The 20,804-nt window shown below is 38.8% G+C and overlaps 1 protein-coding gene and 1 pseudogene across 2 annotated transcripts; one reads left to right on the forward strand and one right to left on the reverse strand.

Moving 5' to 3' along the window:
* Positions 1 to 1,707: 1,707 nt before the first annotated feature.
* On the forward strand, positions 1,708 to 2,911 carry POU3F4 (POU class 3 homeobox 4; the record flags this gene model as incomplete). Its single annotated transcript, XM_084869358.1, has 1 exon — positions 1,708 to 2,911. One exon carries the CDS (start codon positions 1,708 to 1,710, stop codon positions 2,791 to 2,793), a length of 1,086 nt encoding a protein of 361 aa, XP_084725484.1. The 3' UTR covers positions 2,794 to 2,911.
* Positions 2,912 to 19,491: 16,580 nt separating this feature from the next.
* Positions 19,492 to 20,804, reverse strand: LOC311614974 (F-box/LRR-repeat protein 20-like; annotated as a pseudogene). Its single transcript has one exon. The product of its transcript is annotated as an F-box/LRR-repeat protein 20-like (transcript).

Raw genomic sequence — 20,804 nt, forward strand, 5'->3', positions numbered from 1 at the left:
AAATATATGAAAATGTATGCAAATTTAAATCAAGTTTAACCTAGGAGCTCTTGCAATATATTTAATGGAATTTCAAACCAATAAGGGAACTCTAATGCTGTCTTCTGTAAATGCAAATATAATTATGCAGCTAGAGTACCTCCAAAATTATGCAAGGAAAGGTCATTTTTTTTTTTAACTTCAGAGATCGCATTGTGTATCCAGTGTTTCCTTATCCTGGCTAAAGCAAATCTTTGTATTTCACCCCACTCTGCTGACAAGCAAAACCGTTGTGTGGTCTCTGGAGCACTCGGACTTATCCTTCCTTAACTTCTAAAAGCTTAGGAGGGGTACAAATCTTTCTCCCTTTCCTTTAACCAAAATTTAAAACAGTCTCGTTCTTTCAAGCTGAACAAATGCAAGCTTGATGAGGATGATGGGGGTAGTGGTACTTAATGCCAATCTCTCTCTCCCTCTCCCTCCCTTTCCCTTTCCTTCTCCCTTACCCTTTCCCTCTCCCTCTCCCTCTCCCTCTCCCTCTCCCTCCCTTTCCCTCTCCTTCTCCCTTTCCCTTTCCCTCTCCCTCTCCCTCTCTAGAGTACATTAAACTACTCTTATTTACTTCAACTGATCAGCAATGGTAGTGGGGGAGAATAAATACATTAAATTTTCCCCCCAAAGGACAGAATTGGGGGCTGGGCAGCGGAAACTTCTCCTGTGTGCCTATTGGGAGTTGGTCTGCTGAGAGTTGGGTGAGTGTGAGGAAGGGCTGCCAGCTTCCGCAAGCAAGCATTGCCTCTGACAGAAGTTGCGGACTGCTGATGGGAGCTGACATAGAGCCATAATAAAAACCAAGTCTTCCAAGTGACCAACTGGATTGGAAGGCAAACTTCAAAATAACTGAATTTTGCCAGTATCACATTGGATTTTACTTTCCAGAATAGTCAAGTTCTTCATATCTTAAATTATTTTTTTTCCAGAAGAAACTAGGCATCTCTTTTCTAGATGCTTTCTGACCTTAGTATTGTGTTTCTTATTAATATAAAGTAAATAAATAAGTCAAAACAACTCTTCCTGGAACCAATGACTTCAGTCTAGATTCCAGTTCCTATCAAAGAAGTTCCCTTGCCCAAAGTTTGTAGCCAGATTCTGTTTTGCAGTCCTCTATACACAACTAACCCAGAAAGTCAAACGAATTTGAGCAAAATCTTTATCCACTAAGATATAGATGACATTCAAGCTAGTGATGTTGTTTTCTTCATATTTTTTTCGTTCTCTATTTGGGTTCACCCAAATAATGTAAAAGCCAGTTTGCAGCCTCAGCCCCTATCAGCCTAAAAGCGCACACACATCCCTCTCATTTTTCCCGCTCCACTACAAACACCGGCGAAGTAGGTGGTGGAGGTGGTGGTGGCGGTGGTGGGTTAACCAACTAATCTGTTGCTGCCACTCAGCGCGAAGCAGCCAACCGATCAGAAAGATTTGATTCACTTCCTGCTTGGGTCTCACTGCGACTCTCAGAGCTTCGCCAGCCTCATTTGGAAAGCTAGCCCAGCCTCCCGCACACCCATTGGCCAAACGCACGCTGGCCAGACCGAGACGCACTGCGATTGGCCGCAGTGGGTGTCAGTAACTCTCTGGCTGCTTTGGCTCCCCCGCAGGATAGATGTCAAAGGCTGAAGCTGCTCCTTTTGCCACATTATAACTAGTAGGGGATCCTCACCGACCATGGCCACAGCTGCCTCGAATCCCTACAGCATTCTCAGTTCCAGCTCTCTGGTCCATGCGGACTCTGCGGGCATGCAGCAGGGGAGTCCTTTCCGAAATCCTCAGAAACTTCTCCAAAGTGATTACTTGCAGGGAGTTCCTAGCAATGGGCATCCCCTCGGGCACCATTGGGTGACCAGTCTGAGCGACGGAGGCCCATGGTCCTCCACTCTGGCCACCAGCCCCCTGGACCAGCAGGACGTGAAACCCGGGCGCGAAGACCTGCAGCTGGGCGCGATCATCCATCACCGCTCGCCTCACGTCGCCCACCACTCTCCGCACACTAACCACCCCAATGCCTGGGGATCGACCCCGGCTTCCAACCCGTCCATCACGTCCAGCAGCCAACCCCTTAACGTGTACTCGCAGCCGGGCTTCACCGTGAGCGGCATGCTGGAGCACGGGGGGCTCACCCCACCGCCGGCTTCTGCCACCGCACAGAGCCTGCACCCAGTGCTTCGGGAGCCCCCAGACCATAGCGATCTAGGCTCTCACCACTGCCAGGACCACTCCGACGAGGAGACACCAACCTCGGATGAGTTGGAACAGTTCGCCAAACAGTTCAAACAAAGAAGAATCAAGTTGGGTTTCACGCAGGCCGACGTGGGGCTGGCGCTGGGCACCCTGTACGGCAACGTGTTCTCCCAGACCACCATCTGCAGGTTTGAGGCCTTGCAGCTGAGCTTCAAGAACATGTGCAAGCTGAAGCCACTGCTGAACAAGTGGCTGGAGGAGGCTGACTCGTCCACGGGGAGCCCGACCAGCATTGACAAGATCGCAGCGCAAGGCCGCAAGCGCAAGAAGCGAACCTCCATCGAGGTGAGTGTCAAAGGTGTGCTGGAGACGCATTTCCTCAAGTGTCCCAAGCCGGCTGCACAGGAGATCTCCTCGCTGGCAGACAGCCTCCAGTTGGAGAAAGAAGTGGTGCGTGTCTGGTTCTGTAATAGAAGACAGAAAGAGAAAAGAATGACTCCACCAGGGGATCAGCAGCCACATGAGGTTTATGCGCATACCGTGAAAACAGACACGTCCTGCCATGATCTCTGACTGCAGGAAGCCAGCAAGTGATCGGCCAAACGAACTGGGGCAACGCGGATTTCTCTTTCTCTCCTGACTCCCTTCCTTTCACTCCAGCTTCATAGTTGCTATCTTTGTAGTCTCTCTCTCTCTCTCTCTCTCTCTCTCTCTCTCTCTCTCTCTCTCTCTCTCTCTCCCTCTTTTTCTTTTTATATTTTATTTCTTTATCCCTCACCCTTTCAACAGGGGGTTCTAACTTATATTAAGGAAGGAAACACACTCACGCATTTCAGGCTTCTTAACGCTGATACACAGTTTCATTAAGCACTCCCGGCGGGATCCTCGCATCCCCTGCGGTCTGGCAACAGTTTTCTCTACAACCTTTTCTGCAGATCAATATATATTGTTTACTTTGAGTAAGGTTTGTTTGGTTGCTCCTCTCTAGGAAGAGCAAGGAGTGGGGAAACTTGGGGGCGGGTTAGGGATTGGGGGAGGGAGAGGGGAAGACAGAAGATGTGTGCCTCTAAATAACCTTTCAGCGCCTTGGTTATAGCAGCTGTATTTCAGGTGAAATCTGTTTTACAATAGACTAGTTTTGCATTTTTTAAGAAAAAACTTCTAATAGCCTTTTTAAATGTCTGCGGTGTTTTGCTACAAGCTGTACACAATATTTGTGAGATAATTTGTATCTAATCGACCACTCCACCTTATTATCGCTATTATTATTATTCCTTCGTTGAGCTAATGGTTTTTTAATTGCTTATAAAAGCGAGAGGAGGCTGGGAGGAGGAGGGGGAGAGATGTGCCCACCTTTCACCCATGGCCCCTCTCCCAAATCTGTAAGAAGAGGAAAGGGTACAATGGAAAGAGTTCTTGGTGGTGATATATACGTATATGTTTTGTTATGTTTTGTTTTGTTTTGTTTTGTTTTGTTTTGTTTCCCCCGTGGGCGGAGTGCCTAGAATGGGCAGAATAGGCAAGCTGATTGGGTTTGCAAACTAGTGCGAAGTAGGAGAGGCTGTTTTGAAAGATTCTGCCCTCCCTGCCAGACTGTTTGAGCCCTTGCTGGGCTTTTACAATGCAGATCTGGGTGCCAGAGAAGAATTCCGTGGCAGCGCTAGGGCGATAGAGGTAGTCCTGAGGAGCTGAGAGGACTAGGAACCTGCGGAGGTCTGGAATGCCTGCACTCCAAGCTCCCCAAGGGCCCAGAGCCTATCCAGGCTGACCGACCGACCGCCAGCGCTACCCCACCTCGGCCCTCCCAGGCGAAAGACTTTGCCTTCAAAGGCTATTAATTTCGCTGGAGTAGAGGACCCAGAGATTCTGGCGACAGTCAGTGCCTCCCAGTTCGGTTCACCTCCAGTGCAATGTCTGCTCCTTGAATAATAATAATAAAAAAATTCCTCGGGAAGGGATGGTGAGGGCGCTCTCTGCTTTGTGCAGAACTACAATGAAATGATTGGCAAAGGTCACAGGGATTTGGGTCTAGCCTCGTACCACATCCTTCCCATGTGTGTATATACCGCTGTCCCCGAGTGAGCTCACACCGGGAGCCATCTCCATGCCTCGGACAAGCACAGCTGGTGGGATGCCACTTGCGAGGATTGAGCTAGCGAGTGAGGGCCTGGGCGGCTGGGTTTCTGTTTTTTATCTCTCTGTGTGTATGCGTCTCTCTGTGTGTGTACATGCGCGTGGGTTAGCGTGCAAACGTATGTGTGTAGATAGTTGTGTGTATATTATTACTCTTTACAAGAAACAAAAACTACAAAAAAAAATATCGCTAGACTATGTAGAGATCCAAAAAGTATGCATTTGCTGTGGCTTTACTGCTAGCTCTCAAGTCCACATACCTGGTCCACGGACCTCATAACCAAGGAGCATACATTGCTGGATCGCAAGCACCCAATACCTAGCCACTGCCCTCCTGTACTACCTGGGAGCTTGTATGACCCGGCTAGCCGCCTAGCTGGGCCTCCAGGGGCAGCTGCAGAAGACAAAGCTTCGAACTACCTAAGGACCAGATACCCTAGTGCCCCCTGTGGAAGATGCCCTAGTATGGGCTGCCAGGGCTCTGGTCTACCACACTGTGTCCCCCAGCTGCAGGTTCAAGAGCATGAGTTAATTAAAATCCCAGACCCTTTTTTCTTTTTGTGTGAAGCCTCTGCATTCTGTTGGTAATTGGGTTTTAGTTCTGGGACTTTTTCACACATTGAGATCATGTTTTACAACTGTTGGGGTTATTTGTTTATTTGTTTGGATTGTTTTCTTTGCAGTTCAGCACTATGGTTCAAACCTGAGTTAACCCAAATATTTCTGCTGACTTTATAATTGTACAGTTTTGTATATTAAATGTTTTTGAAGTTATTAATTTAAAAAAAAGATCATTTAGTTTATTCATTTAGTAACTGATGTATAATAAATGCTATTTTCATTAAGAGTTGCTTTTTCAACTATTTTATTCAAATTGCCTATTGCAGTTGCCAGCAATTATTTATTTTCAATAAATTCTGCATTGTGTTAAAAAGGAGACTTTCAAAGATGAGTTGGGTGTCAAAAAAGAAAACAATTCACTGTAATGTTTGATGTGAACAGTTTTAGTCAAGGGGTTTATATTGACACAATATTTTATTGTTGTAAAATATTAAAAACATTTAAATAAAACGTTTTTTCAAAAAAATCTGTGGTGTTTTTTTTTTTTCTTTGTTCCTCCCCCCCCCCCCCCCTCCTGCCTGTGTTGTGTGGTAGTGTGTGAAATGGAGCGTTTAAACAGGCACATTCCTGGGGAACAGTACATCGGCTTTGCTTCAGGTTAGAAATCACTGGTCAATGTTTTGATTCTTGATTCTCTCCTTCTAACTTTTTGCCTCTCATATAGTTGCACACACAGCAGGGCTCCATTATCATGCCTGTACCCACACCCATACCCAGGCAAAACGCATTCCAAATGTTGGGAGACAGATGGCTTAAGGAAGGACATTTATATCAAGAGGTGCTATCTTTTTAATGTTCTCCTAAAAGAGCGTTTGTCTCTCTAGTCCAAAAGATAGACTTCTCTGAAACTGTGCCTCCTGAAATTGACCCAGACTGTTGATGTGGCATTTACTCATCTAGTTGCAACCACATTTCTTCTTTTTCTTTTCCATCCCTGTTCAGTATCCTGGTAGGTGAGCCCCAATTCTCCTGAAAAGGGTTAAGAAGGTGACTATATGTAAGGAGAAGTGCTCTCCTTTTCCTTGGATGCAGAAATTCCAGTAAATTGTCCACTTTATGTTGCCCAATAAAGCTAAATTAATTCCTATTCATTCCTATCTGAGTTTGGGGGAAAGGAAAAATATTACAAAGAGACATTAGGAGGAAAAGCTTGATTCATCACTCTTCATCTTACTTCTACATACCATTTCACTTCTGTTATTTCATCACAAGCCTATAATTTTCCAACAGTAAAATTTTCCTCAATTCATACTCAGAAGTATTTTTTGTTAGACGAAAAGAAATTATCTACTCATTTTAATAGGTAATGCTTATCACATGTAATGTCCTCCATTTTTTAGATTGTCATCATTTATAGTTGCACAATTCACCATATATATGAGCATTATATATAAAATATACTACATGTTGTGTGTATACTCATAGGCATATTTCTCTTTATAAATAATAATGATTTTTATAGAGATGTATAAACAAACACAAAATCCATAGTCCTAAACCTGTTGGTTCTCTTTTGGTTCATACCAACTAACCTTTCTCTTTCAATATCATATAACTCTTTAAAAAAATTTTTCAATTACAGTTTATATTCAATATTATTTTGTATTAGTTTCAAGTGTATAGCATAGTGGTTAGACAATCATATGCTTTATAAGGTATTCCCCCTGATATTTCCAGTACCCAACTAACTTCATATATAACTATCACAATAATATTGACTATATTTTCTTTGCTGTACTTTACATCCCCAAGACTATTTTGTAACTAATAATAAGTACTCCTCAATCCCTTCACCTTTTTCAACCAGTTCCCCAATTTCTTCCGCTCTGACAACTATAAGTCTGTTGTCTGTATCTATAAATTTGTCTTGAATTGATTATAAAGTTATAGCTGATCTTATAAAAGTATACATAAACCAACTAGCAGTGTATTCTGAAATCTTTAATGGAACCACAAGCAGATAATTTAGGAGATACTTATATCAATATACATACGCATTTATCACTTTCAGTATTTTTTCTAGCTAATACTGAAATATATATTTTATACATATTTATGAGACATTTCCTTTTTGGCCTCACTTATTTTTCTTAAAATATAAACAAAGTCTAGTTGGCTTTTATGATGACTGCCTAACCAACCTCATTTTATCATTAGTATTACATTTTCATTAAATTTTAGGATATATGGTGCCTCTGCCTTAGACTTTCTTTGTACTGAGGTTGCCACCACCTCAATCCCAACCAAGGCCTTTGTAGGAGAGGCGACTTTAACCTGTTTCTCTCAGATCCAGGTAACAGAGGCTCCCTCTCCCATAACAATAATTATTTATCTTATTGGATGGGGTAAAAGTAAAACAGCTTCACCTTTATCACCTAACAGAGCAACACAAAAGGAATATATTGAGGGGTGGGGTGAGATGTGAAAAGAGTAAGCATTAAGGTGCTACAGATATTTAAACAAAGTCACATATGCAAATCAAATATATATTTTTATGTAAACAGACATGAATTGATAATCTATATGTCTGTGACATTCTATATGCATAACAAAAGGGAAATGAATTATTAAATTCCAGCAGGTAGCCTTCTAACAAGAAAAGAAATGTTATGCCTGGAAGTTGGTTTCTTATCTTTGAAAAGAAAAGTTTAGGGGAAACCACGGCCTGAATTAGTACAGGAACTGTGTTTGTCTTTCATAAAATAAAACACTGTTTCCCTTGGAAGTATTTAGCATTTAGATGTTTCTTGTGCTCCCTAGTCAGGATGCTGCTGTTGCTTTAATTGTCCATAGGCTATAAGTAGCCTTAACATAAATTTCTATTTTTATTTAAATTATATTTTTAGTAAGAAGGGAAGAGTTAAAAGGGGAATGAAGAAGTAGGAAATTATTAGAGGTTAAGACAGAGTTTTCCAAAGAAAAGAATGTATTTTTCCACCTGTCAGATCTTTATAAAGATATGTTTGGAACCTCAGAATTGAGATATTATATCTATGAAAAAATCCACACATGTGATCCTTTCAAAAAAGTCTTAAAAGGAAGAGAGAATAACAATGAAAAACAATACCATGTGAATTGATATCCCTCACACTCACCCATTCTGTAAAATAAAATAGAACACTTTTTATACATGCCCCAGATAGTAGTTTTAAAAATAGCAATCTTCCAATTTATATATATATATATATATATATATATATATATATATATATATTTAAAACATTATTAAAACTGAATATAAAATATATTTAAAATCAATTAAGGTGTTTTTTTCATGAGATCAAATAAATGTATCTTTTCTTAAGAGCACTTCTGATAGAACATTTCCAACATTAGGAAATTATTTAAAAGAATAAAGTTTCAAAAACAAATTTCAGTTAACTTCTATTATATCTAAAAGGTAGGGGTTAGAGTAGCACATACAAGGACTTCAACTATTGTTTCTATAAAGGGAATTCACAAAATTAAACTCTTGTGCCTTCCAGTGAAAAATGCATCAAATCACTATGCATTATTTCACAAACATGAGTATAGATCATAATCATTCACACATGATCTAACTCACTGGCTAGAAAACTAGGATCTCTTTATAATACTATTTGTTATCAATGAGAATTTAATATAAGGTCAGTTCATTTTGGATGGCTTCCAAGGGGGCTTGTTTACTCAACTTTCAAAGGGGCCTTGTGTGAGGTGACTTCAGTCTCTAAGGGAGGAAATCACAGGACAATTTGCTTTTGGGTGAAACGCTAAGTATTTAATATATATGATATATATGTGTAGACACATATCAACAACTGTAAACATGCTCCCTCTTCCCCCTCTCTTTATCCCTGCCCTGGCACAAAGACAGGGTGATTTAACAGAAAACAGATTGTCCTCAAAGAACGAAAAGAAATCAACTCATTGGCCAATTCATTAGGTATGTCTTTTCATCTCTCCAGCTACTTACACTGAGTCCACAGTATTCTGGCATAGTCAATTGAAAAAAAAATATCAGTCTATAAAACTCTTGTTTTATCTGAATAATGTTAACAAAAAACCCAAAAAACAGTTTGAGTTGTCCTCCCCCAAATTCTTGACACACACACTGAACTGACTGCTTGCATTGTCATCTTGTAAGCAATTTCTGTCATATATCAGCATTGATTCTTGAGATGGGGTTCATATAAACATTTTTAATATTGATTTTTTCTTGTGTTTTCAGTTATTTTTTATATACTGGAAAATGTCTTAATAATATGGCTGATTATCTCCCAGATATTACCAGATCAAAGACTAGCTTTTGCCCTTCTACCTTCTTTTTAACAGTCAGGGTAAATTCTGCTATAAAAGTGAACATGTAAACTGGGTTTTAGTATATCTCTCCCCACCCCCCAGATCAATATTAAGAATCATTTTTTTCCCCACAGAATTTATATCTGGTTAAGGATTTTCCCTTCCTAATACTTGCAATCTGAATACAGAAAATCACATACATATACATACCACCTGCTAAGATTACTACTTGAGTTCATATTTTTAAATCACTGAAAATAGAGGGCTATGTACAAGGGTAGTAGTTTACTGGACTTCAAATGAAACATAATTCCCAACTGCAGACAAAAAGCTACCTGGGGCTCTCGTTGGTGTGGCTCAGTTGGTTGGAGCATCATCTCTTGCAACAAAGGGTCAGGAGTTCAATTCAGTCAGGGCACTTGCCCAGGCTGGTCAGGGTACATACACAGGTTGTGGGTTGACCCCAGGTTGGGGCACTTCAGGAGACAACTGATGGATGTTTTTCTCTTACTGTCACATCGATGTTTCTCTCTCCTCTCCTTTCCTCGGTCTCTAAAACAATCAGTCAAGAATTAGCTACCTGAGTGAACTCAATTCACAGAGAAATATTATTTTTCTTAATGTTTTACTATCCACAGTCTACCTGTGGAGGTGTTGGTAGTATTAATTTAATTACATCAGGTTTTTTTTTTTTTTTTTATTGCCGCAGGAGCACATGTAGAAAACGTCAGACTATTTAAAAAAAAAAAATTAGTGCTCTGCTTCTGCATGTCCTGCTATAATACTTTCTGTAGAGTTAGAAAGCTAATTAGCTTTGTCTTCAATAGATTGAAAATATGTCTACAAGTGGAAATTTCAGAATTGCTGATCAGAAATAATTGTATTTCATTCTTAAGCCTGTCGTTGACTAGAAAGAAAAAATAAAATTTGTGAGATATATTTGCATAATCAAGGACTTTGTTTAGAACAGTGTACAATAGCCAACTGCTAAGGGATAAAGATTGACTTGGTCAACAGTGAAGAGCAATTTTCTACAAATGAATTTATTTCATCATAGGAAAGGGAACCAAGTGTGCTAACATAAAATTCTGAATTCTGACCTTTTTTGATGAGAGTGGTTGAAATACTAAATAAACACATTTTCCTTATTCACTTTCATTGTCATGTTATATCCTGGGAGAAAAAAATCTGAGCTTCTCCAGATTTAACATTAAAAGTGAAACTAAAGTGTTATTTCAAAGTAGCTCTTGTAGCCACCTTGAGTTTTCCTTCCATCACTGTCCCTCAATGAGTGGACAGTGTTAGCTCTGCAGGTGCTCCCCACTGACCTCCTTTGTGCAGATGTAGGGAAGTTGTATGGAAGGGATTGCAGGACAAAGGGCCTGCTGCTCACCCTGAGGGCTTCAGTCTCTCAATTACTGTGGAAGTTCAAGTCCTATAGTCTCCTCTGTTGCTTAGTGCTCTGCTTCTGCACATCTCCTATAATACCTTCTGTAGAGTTAGAAAGCTAATTAGCTTTGTTTTAAATGGATTGAAAATATGTCCACAAGTGGAAATTTTAGAATTGCTGATCAGAAATAATTTTATTTTCTGGAGGTTTCTCTTGCACCACATTTGCACTTTGTACTGTGTTTATGAATGCTTTAGAAAATTTGCAAATAAAATAATTTAAAGGCAACAATAATCTTCTTAATTTATGTATCTAACTTTCCTCTGTAAAGATCCTTAGGCACTTTAGAAATTATGTATACATTATACTCTGCAACAACCAATATGCAAATCACAACAAAACGACCACTTCAGGCCATATAAAATGACCATACTCAGTCCAGGCAAAAACTCATTAATATCAATAGGATTACTGTGCACAATTGAAGGGCAGTATATGCCAGAGGTTGCATTCATTGCTATGTGAGAGCATAAAAGTACATGGGCTCACACTGCAAAGAAATAGTCTTATATTTAAACTCATGTGATACAGGAGAAATAAAGACAATAGAACTCACACACATTTGATAATATTGGCAAAATTAGTTTTGAGCCTTTGGAAGAAAAATTATTTGGTCAATGAAAAATCAGTGATATTCAAGAGTAATTGTGTATTTAAGATGTATAATATTTTAAATTACAATTGTTACAAACATTGTAGAAAAAACTTAAAAAGATAAATAGTCTATCTTAAAATCACAGTCTCTTGGCTACTTCTAATTACATATAGACATATAAATAAAATTAGAACATACACTTTGGACTTATTGCTTTAAAAATAATCATCAAAACTATTCCTAAGCTAATAATAACATCCATGTAAGAAACGCCTCCAATGCCCACTAACACCACCCACATTTCAATCTGTATTTTGTAAAAATGACCAAGCTGTTTAGATGAAGGGGATGGGCAGACTTGATGTTTTAAAGGTAAAGGGGACTTTGAGGGCAAAGACCCCTAATGCTTAATTTATTTTCTGGCTTACTTTTAACCCTCTTGACAATGAGATACGTGGTATAAATGGTGACTTCTCTTAAATGAAAGCAGTGCAAACTATACAGCCATTACTTTCTGATAGCATGCAAACATTTTTTTTTAAATTTTCTGAAAAACACATCAAATATCAACCTACCTAAAATGAAGCGTAGTATTTATTAGAAACGATTTGTTGCTTTAAACTCTTTGTGCTTGACCTGACCCTATTGCATGTTGCTGGCTGTCAGAACTGTGCAGAGCCTGCTCAAAGATCAATGACAAATTAAAAAGTGACAAGAATGGGGCAGAATAATAATAGCTTAAAGCTATTCTCCACCTTTCCACATACACACGTATGATTTTCAAAGCCGAGTTATTTTTTAAATAAAAATAGGTAAGAAGTTGTAGAATAAATAAACAACAGCATCTAATTTAACAAACATATTTATCAAGTGTATACTATTTTGAAGACATTGTTGGAGTGGAATATAAAGAATGTGTAGCAAGGTATGAATTTTGCTTTGAGGAGCTAACAATCTCTTGTGAAAATAGAAATAAGAAAAATGTATACAACTAATGGTTAAATAAGAGCTGGAGATATGTACTATTGTCAATTTTGTGCCACCACTCTACATCCTATTGTTAATTTTTATAATAGAGTTTTGTAGTCAAAACAGCATTTATTTGTACTAGGTTAATAATATTGTGCATCTTTGTTGATCTGCACATAGCTGAAATTGTTAATTAACTCATAGGTAAACACACTAAAAATCATAGCATGATTTATGATTTCCTATGATTGAATTTATCCCTGATGAGCTAGAATTATTTTTGTAGGAGAGTTGTGTTTTGTTTTGTTTTTTCTTTAAAGGAGAAAGTGTGGAAATATAAACACATGGCAGACTTCTAAAACTTGCTTCCTTTCTCTTGCACATTCTGAAAACTTGGGATAAATGTCAGGTAACATGAGCAATGCAAAATATATTCCTCCCCTGTTTTCCCTTCCTTCCTCATTAAAGGATTAGTCTATTCCACAGTGCTGCGCCTACTAAGTTGGGCTTGAATTAAAAGGAGTGAAAGCCTCGCCAGCAGATGCTGAGATTCATACTTCAACACGACTAAATTCTGTGCAAGTATTCTGCTCTCACTATGGATTTCATTTTATGAGATTTTATGACATGATCTAAACAGTAAGCAAAGAAGAGCATGAAAAATGTATTTCCAGACCAAAAATTTCTCTTGGAACATTTAAGGATATTGTGATTAAATTAAACACACACACACACACACACACACACACACACACACACACGCACGCACACACACACATCTGGCAGTCACTTTTTGTAATCAAACTATTCCCAGATAAAAACCAACCTCAATACTTTAAACAACAAAATAAAATAAAATAAAACAAAAGAAAGGATTTTGTGCTCCTTTCTTTTGACGAGGAATTGATGAAATCATATCTATTAATTTAGAAATTTGTGGGAAAATGGTATTAATGCTTAAAGTGTAACTGTTTAGTTTACTGGTTAGGATGATTTTCGAATACCAAAGAGAACTACATCTCTAACAAAAACTAAGTATAGAATGCATTCTATATTCCTTTTTTCCTTTTTAAATGTGTATTTACCTATTACAAATGCATTCAACAAAATAGCCTTGTAGCACTATTTTAAAATGTCCACTTATTTTGGGGGAAATATGGTCTGTGTGAAATGTATTCTCTAACACTGGTAAAATAAATAATCAGAGGAATAAGAAAATAATTCTCAATGGGCCTATATTTGCAGAATTAAATAATCATAAGTAATAGGATGCAGGGACATGCTTATCTTAGGAGAAAGGGCTAGGAACACAGTGGACAATTCCTGATCATGTTGTCTTCTTAGCTAAGCCTTCTAAGACAGACTGCCACTACTGTTAGCCACATTCTGTAGGGAACAGAGATAAACTATGGGTAGAGTCACATAAGTGTAATAACAAGCAGTGGGCCAATGGGACCCTAAGTGACTAAGCAAATTCATTTGAGTTTGTTGTAAAGCAACCTGTATGTATGTATGTATGTATGTATGTATGTAATATATATATATATATATATATATATATATATATATCTTGGTTGTGATATTGCATTATAGTTTTGCAAGATGTTGCCATTGGGTGAAACCTGGTAAAGGGTGCACCAGTCTTTCTATATTATTCCCTACAACCTCGTATACATCTAAAATTATCTCCATTTCTTTTCCCAAAAACCAAGGCACAATTTTACAATTAAAAAATAGCTGGTATAAATTATTTTCTTGTCATCCAGTAAATTCAAGACTTAAACATCGGTGTTTCATTTTCCTGCGTTTTCTCCTTTTTTGCAGGGGAGGGAGGTGGTGTTGGGGAGTAGTGCCATAATAAAACCAGCCTGCTCTCAGTTCCTCTTGGACTAGAAATAAGTTCCTGTTGCTGGCGCTTATAGAGCCCCTAAATACACTCTGACTCTGGAAACCCTGGTGATTTACCTGAAATGCTTTCTGCTTATTTTATAGTCTGTTACCAGATGACTATAAACCAGTGTTAGCTCTAACTCAGGGAAAGACAACACAAAATACCGGGTACCCAATTATTAATCCCTCAAAAAGTGGGGAGGTATGGTTTTAATGATTCAAAAACATTCATTAATTCAATAAATATTATTGAACACCTGCTGCATCCCAAAATTTTATGATCAGTACAGCTTTGGATCATCTATTTTGTGTCCTCTTAATTTTGGCCTCATTTTGAAATCCAGATCTGCAGCTTAACTAGCTGTAAGACAATGAACAAGTCCTTTAACTTCTGTGTTTACTTTCCTAACCTGTAAAATGGTAATAATAATGATTGCATCTAACAGGATTGTTGTAAAAATAAAAATATAATTTATGCCAAATGATTAACTTATTGTCTGACACACAGTATGTGCTGATTTGATATTAGCTCTTATTGCTCTGCTCGTTTCTCCTCCTTTTCTATGTTCTATAGTTATAAAGAAATACCTTTTCAGTATTGACTACTGTAGTGCTTCACAACACCCCCCCCCACTGCAATACACATGACAGTTGACATTTATATAAGCAACACAATTGATGGGTTTTCCCAGGGTTAAATTGAATTCCCTAAACATTAGTTGTAATGCAGAAGCTTATATTATTAAGGCTACCTGGAATGTTTTGATTTAATTTTAAAAAAGCAAATAATTCATATAATTTGCTCTTACAACTATCATTAGTAGTACATCCTTTGTGACACACCTCAAAACACATTAAACAAAATGGTGTGTTAGCACATTAACTTTGAAAATCATTTGCACACAAGGATGTCCATGAATTTCTTAAACTAAAGCATAGGTAACTAATACGGGTATTCTCTGGTTTTAAGCATTTTAATGACTAATGTGTATTATTTATAATTAAGAAAGATAATTAAAAAGTAACTCCACTATAATAATGTAGGAATTTCTTGTGTTCATCATCATTTAAAAATTCACATTATTCTATTTTTGTTCACATTTCTAACTTAAATCCAAAAGGCTTTCTCTGAAATTGTGTGGTCTTATATATTCTAAGTAAGGGATCTTTAACAGGGTTGCCACAAGAATTTATAAAACATGCAGTACCTGAAGATTTAGTCAATGGCAGTTAGCCTTTTCCCTTAGATTGCCAAATTAAAAAAAAAAATGACAACAGTGTGAGAGGTTAGCCCAGAGTGGGAATGGCTTGGGGGGTCAGTTAGGGAAAAAGGGAGACATATGTAAAACTTTAGACAATATTAAAGAAAAATTGGGTAATAATAATAACTACCTCATAGAATTACTGTAATGATTAAATGAGATAATATGTGTAAGGTGGCTGATATACCTTTACCAGTCATTTAAGCTTAATAAGCTCAACGTCTCTGCAAGAAAGAAAGAAAAAAAAAAAAAAGACAACAGCTAACAAACAATAGTTGCCCAGTATGAATGCCTTGTCTTGAACCATAAATGTACACGTCATATGATAGAGTATGACCCCTGATTCTATTATATTCACCAGATTATACTGTTCCTCAGATTTTTTATTCACTTGATTTTTAGATTCACTTGTTGATAGATATGTATTTGTTGTTCAAAATTTTTATCTTTACCTTTTTCTTCTTCCTCCTATTCTTAAAGAATACCTTTCGGCATTTCATATAATACTGGTTTGGTGGTGATGAATTCCTTTAGCTTTTTCTTATCTGTGAAGCTCTTTTTCTGTCCTTCACTTCTGAATGATAGCTTTGCTGAGTAGAGTAATCTTGGTTATAGATTCTTCCAATTCATCACTTTGAATATTTTTTTGCCACTCCCATCTGGTCTACATAGTTTCTGTTAAGAAATCAGCTGACAATCTTATGGGTGCTCCCTTGTAGGTAACTGTTTTTTTATTGCTGCTTTTAATATTCTCTTTGTCTTTTGCTCTTGGCATTTTAATTATGATGTGTCTTGGTGTGGTCCTCTTTGGATTCCTTTTATTTGGGGTTCTGTGTGTTTCCTGGACTTGTAAGTCTGTTTCTTTCACCAGGTGGGGAAGTTTTCTGTCATTATTTCTTCAAATAGGTTTTAAATATCTAGCTCTCTCTCTTCTTCTGGCACCCCCATAATTCTGATGTTGGTTCGCTTGAAGTTGTCCCAGAGGCTCCTTACACTATCTTCATATTTTTTTCATTTTTTTATCTTTTTGTTTTTCAGGTAGGGTATTATTTGCTTCTTTGTATTTCCAATCTTTGGTTTTATTCTTGTGATCCTCTAGTCTGCTGTTGGATCTCTGTATATTATTATTATTATTTTATTCCTTGAGGATTTTATCTATTTTTATTTTACTTTTTAAATAAATTTCTTTATTGATTAAGGTGTTACATATGCATCCTTATTCCTCCATTACCTCATCATCCCCCCCAATCATGCCCTCACCCCCCTATTGTCTATGTCCATTGGTTAGGCCCATATGCATGCATACAAGTCCTTTGATTAATCTCTCCCCCTTACTCCCAGCCTCCTCTACCTTCCCTCTCAGGTTTGATGGTCTGAACAATGTTTCTCTGTCTCTGGAACTGTTTTTGTTCATCAGTTTATGTTGTTCATTATATTCCACAAATGAGTGAGATCATGTGATACTTATGTTTATCTTTCTCTGCCTGGCTTATTTCACTTAGCATAATGCTCTCCAGTTCCATCCATGCTGTTACAAATGGTAGGAATTCCTTCTTTTTTAGTGCAGCATAGTATTCTATTGTGTAGATGTACCAGAGTTTTTTAATCCACTCATCTGCTGATGGGTACTTAGGCTGTTTCCAAATCATAGCTATGGTAAATTGTGCTGCTATGAACATAGAGGTGCATATATCCTTTCTGATTGATGTTTCTAGCTTCTTGGTATATATTCCTAGGAGTGGTATGACTGGGACAAATGGGAGTTCCATTTTTAGTTTTTTGAGGCAACTCCATACTGTTCTCCACAGAGGCTGCACCAATCTGCATTCCCACCAGCAGTGCACGAGGGTTACTTTTTCTCTGCATCCTCGCCAACACTTGTCATTTGTTGATTTGTTGATGATAGCAATTCTGACGGGTGTGAGATGGTCCTGCATTGTCATTTTGATTTGCATCTCTAGGATAATTAGTGACTTTGAGCATATTTTCATATGTCTTAAGGCCTTCCTTCTGTCTTCTTTCAAAAGATTCTATTTAGGTCTGTTGCCCATTTCTTAATTGGATTGGCCTATAATTCCCTATTGTTGTGTTATCTTTATCTGGTTTTGGTACTGGATGATGGTGGCTTCATAGAATGAGTTTGGAAGTGTCCTTTCCTCTTGAATTTTTTTATGTAGTCTGAGGAGGCTAGGTTTTAGTTCTTACTTGAAAGTTTGGTATAACTCTCCTGTGAAGCTGTTTGGCCCTGGGCTTTTGTTTGCTGGAAGCTTTTTGATGACTGCTTCAATTTCTTCCATAGTTATTGGCCTATTGAGATTTTTAGAATCTTTCTGATTGAGTTTTGGAAGGTTGTATTTTTCTAGGAATATGTACATTTTCTCCAGGTTGTCTAGTTTGTTGGAATAGAGTTGTTCATAGTATTTTTTAACAATCTTTGTATTTTTGTGGGGTCTGTTGTTATTTCACCTCTATCATTTCTGATTTTGTTTATTTGAGTCCTCTATTTTTGCTGAGGTAGAGGCAGTTAGAGGCCAAGAGGGGAGGGCAGTTGTGGGGGGCCAGTTGGGGTGATCAGGACAGCAGGGGGAGGGGAAGTTTGAAGTGAGCAGGCCAGCAGGGGGGTCGGCTGGGGGCAAGAACACTGGCATGGGGAAAGTTAGGGGTGATCAGGCTGGGGGGGTGTGCATTTGGGGGCAAGAAGACCAGCGATGGGGGGCAGTTGGGGGCGAGCAAGCCAGCAGGCAAAGTGGTTAGTGGTAATCAGGCAGGCAGGCAGGTGAGCAATTAGGAGCCAGCAGTCCTGGATTGTTAGAGGGATGTCTGACTGCCAGTTTAGGCCTGATTCTTATAAATCGGCAATAGTATATCCTTTGAGGGGTCCCAGATTGGAGAAGGTGCAGGCCAGGCTGAGGGACACCCCCCCCCCCCCGCAGTGCACGAATTTTGTGCACCAGCCACTATTTTAGTATATTAAATGAGATAATAACAATTTTCAAACTATAGGCCTCTGGATTCCCCTGAAAAACTTTTTAAAGATGTTAAAATTTATCTTAGGTATTTATCTCTGATCTTGTTGCAGTTACTCTTGGCTGCCCATAGCACCCTACCTATTCCTAACTATCACCTAAATGATTCTTCCTTTTTTTCTCTCCTTTGGAGGACTATCCCCTCATTGAATGTACTCACCATTTTTGTACCAGATACCATCTTGGTATTTTTCTAATTTTATTTTATTTTTTAGAATTAAAAAAATATTTATTGATAATGTCTCTTTTAAAAATGTTTGGTAACCCCAACCAATCATCCAAAATTCAAACTGTAAACACAGCAACAGCAAAAGAGTAACTGAGTGTGAGTAAGCAGACTATGAACAGGTGACAGATGGGGCAAAAATGCAGGAGGGAGTAACAAAGGACAACAGGTGCACAAGTGTGCTACAGACAGTGTCAATTTGAGTGAATAGGTAATCACATTTGGACCACAGTAATTTCAATGCGACCATTTAGGAAACCACTGGGCCAAATATTCAACAGGGGGCAGAATGGAGGAGCCTTCTTTGTGAGCATGCTCAGAATGTTGGCATGGGAACGAGGAAGCACAGAAGCTGTGTAGTCATCTCACAAGGGATGGCTACCATTTATAGGATGCAAAGAAATTTTCTTTCTGGTCTCTGGATACAACATATGTTGTTTTTTTCTATGCTTTCCTTGACCCTGGAGGACTGTAGTTGCTGTTCCAAAATCACCAAATAAACCCCTTAATAAAATAAAGAAACAGTAGTAAGCAGTAACACTGGGTTTGCCCTTCCCCCTACCTTGCCTATGATTTTCTTCTGGTCCAACAGGAATGGCTAAGTTTTATCAATCCACTTGATAAAGCCAGCACAATCTTCAGTCTCCTGTCACAGAGCTAGAGTGGATGGGTATGTATATGTACGTGTGGCTCTAGGAATCTGAACACTGACTCACGTAGTAACCCTTGTCCAGAACACTGGGTCACTTCCACTGGAGACTCCGTGATAACTCTAGAAGTGTCATTAAATATTCAGTTCACCATGGCTGCCACCTCCACTGTCATAGGATGATACAGCATCTGCAGAAGCGTTGGCTGCTGCCCCCCACTGACCGGGGTGGAATGACAGGTGCGAAGTAGGGATGGACTTTAATATTGGGTAAATGGGTCCTGAGTCTCTTGATTCCAATCCATGAGATTTGCTGGCAGTCATAGAGTTCTATCCACTCAAGGCTGTGACAGCTCTTCAAGTGCTCCAGAGATGCGTCTGTGATTAGTGGGCAGTTGTCCAGTTCAATCACCTCCAGCTGGTCATGAGAACAGGCCCCATTCCCCAGATGATGAATTCCATCATCTGTGATCAGCTCACAGTGAGACAGACTCAAAACTTGAAGTTGAGGACAGTGTATAGAAAGTTGGATTAAGGTGCTATCTGTTTTTTGAACACACTCTTCCAGGTCCATCTTTTACAAGCTCAATGCAATTCTTGGCTAGAGTGGTAAAGCCTACATCTGTTAATTGAGAACACCTTGCCACTTCTAATATTCTAAGTAGTGGGAAGTTCTGACCCAGAGCATTCAGGATGGCTTCTGAGATGCTGGAGCAGCCGGAGGCACAGACGGACTGTAACTTATTGCACCCTCTGCATATAGTAATGAGATCATCTATGATTTGCAAGCAGGTCTGCAAGATCAAAGTCACCAGTTCAGGACAGTGTGAAACTATGTACTTGAGAGTTTCATCTTCTAGCTGTGTGCAGCCTTTTAAGAATAAGGCTTTGAGACCCCCACAGCCTCTCACTAGTGCTTAGATGCCACCCTTGGTTACTTGGTCACACCAGGAAATGTTCAATTGCTTAAACAGTGGATATCCTTCACTCAGAGCTTTTAGAGACATGTTTGTTATTGATGTGCAGTAAGCCAAGTCAAGGTGCCTGAGTTTGGAACAGAACTTGCTAAGGCTAGTTAGTACATGTACTGTCTGTAGTTTTTGTACACCCATTTAAATTTAGTACTTCAATGTTCCTACAGTTTTGTGCAAAGGTCCTTAATGTATTGTCTCCTACTCCAAGACACCCATGAAGACTTAACTTCCGTAAAAAGCCCCCACATCTTTGTGAAATATTCTCCACTGCCTGGCCCTCAATATCCCTCTGGAAATTGAACAGGTCAATTCGCTGCCAGTTGCTGCCATCTAGAGCCAGAACGTTCCAGGCCCTGGAGGCCTGAGCACAGCCACATAAGGTAACAACATAAAGAAAAGAAAATTTCTGTAATAGGAGTTCTTTGGGAAGCTTTTTATTGATCACAGCTTCATCACTATTTGAGAACATCTCAAACCTGCTCTTGGTGATTCCGTTCATGTCCCACCTCAT

This window comes from Pipistrellus hanaki, assembly GCF_964339955.1.
Source record: "Pipistrellus hanaki genome assembly, chromosome: X".
Classification (NCBI taxonomy): domain Eukaryota; kingdom Metazoa; phylum Chordata; class Mammalia; order Chiroptera; family Vespertilionidae; genus Pipistrellus; species Pipistrellus hanaki.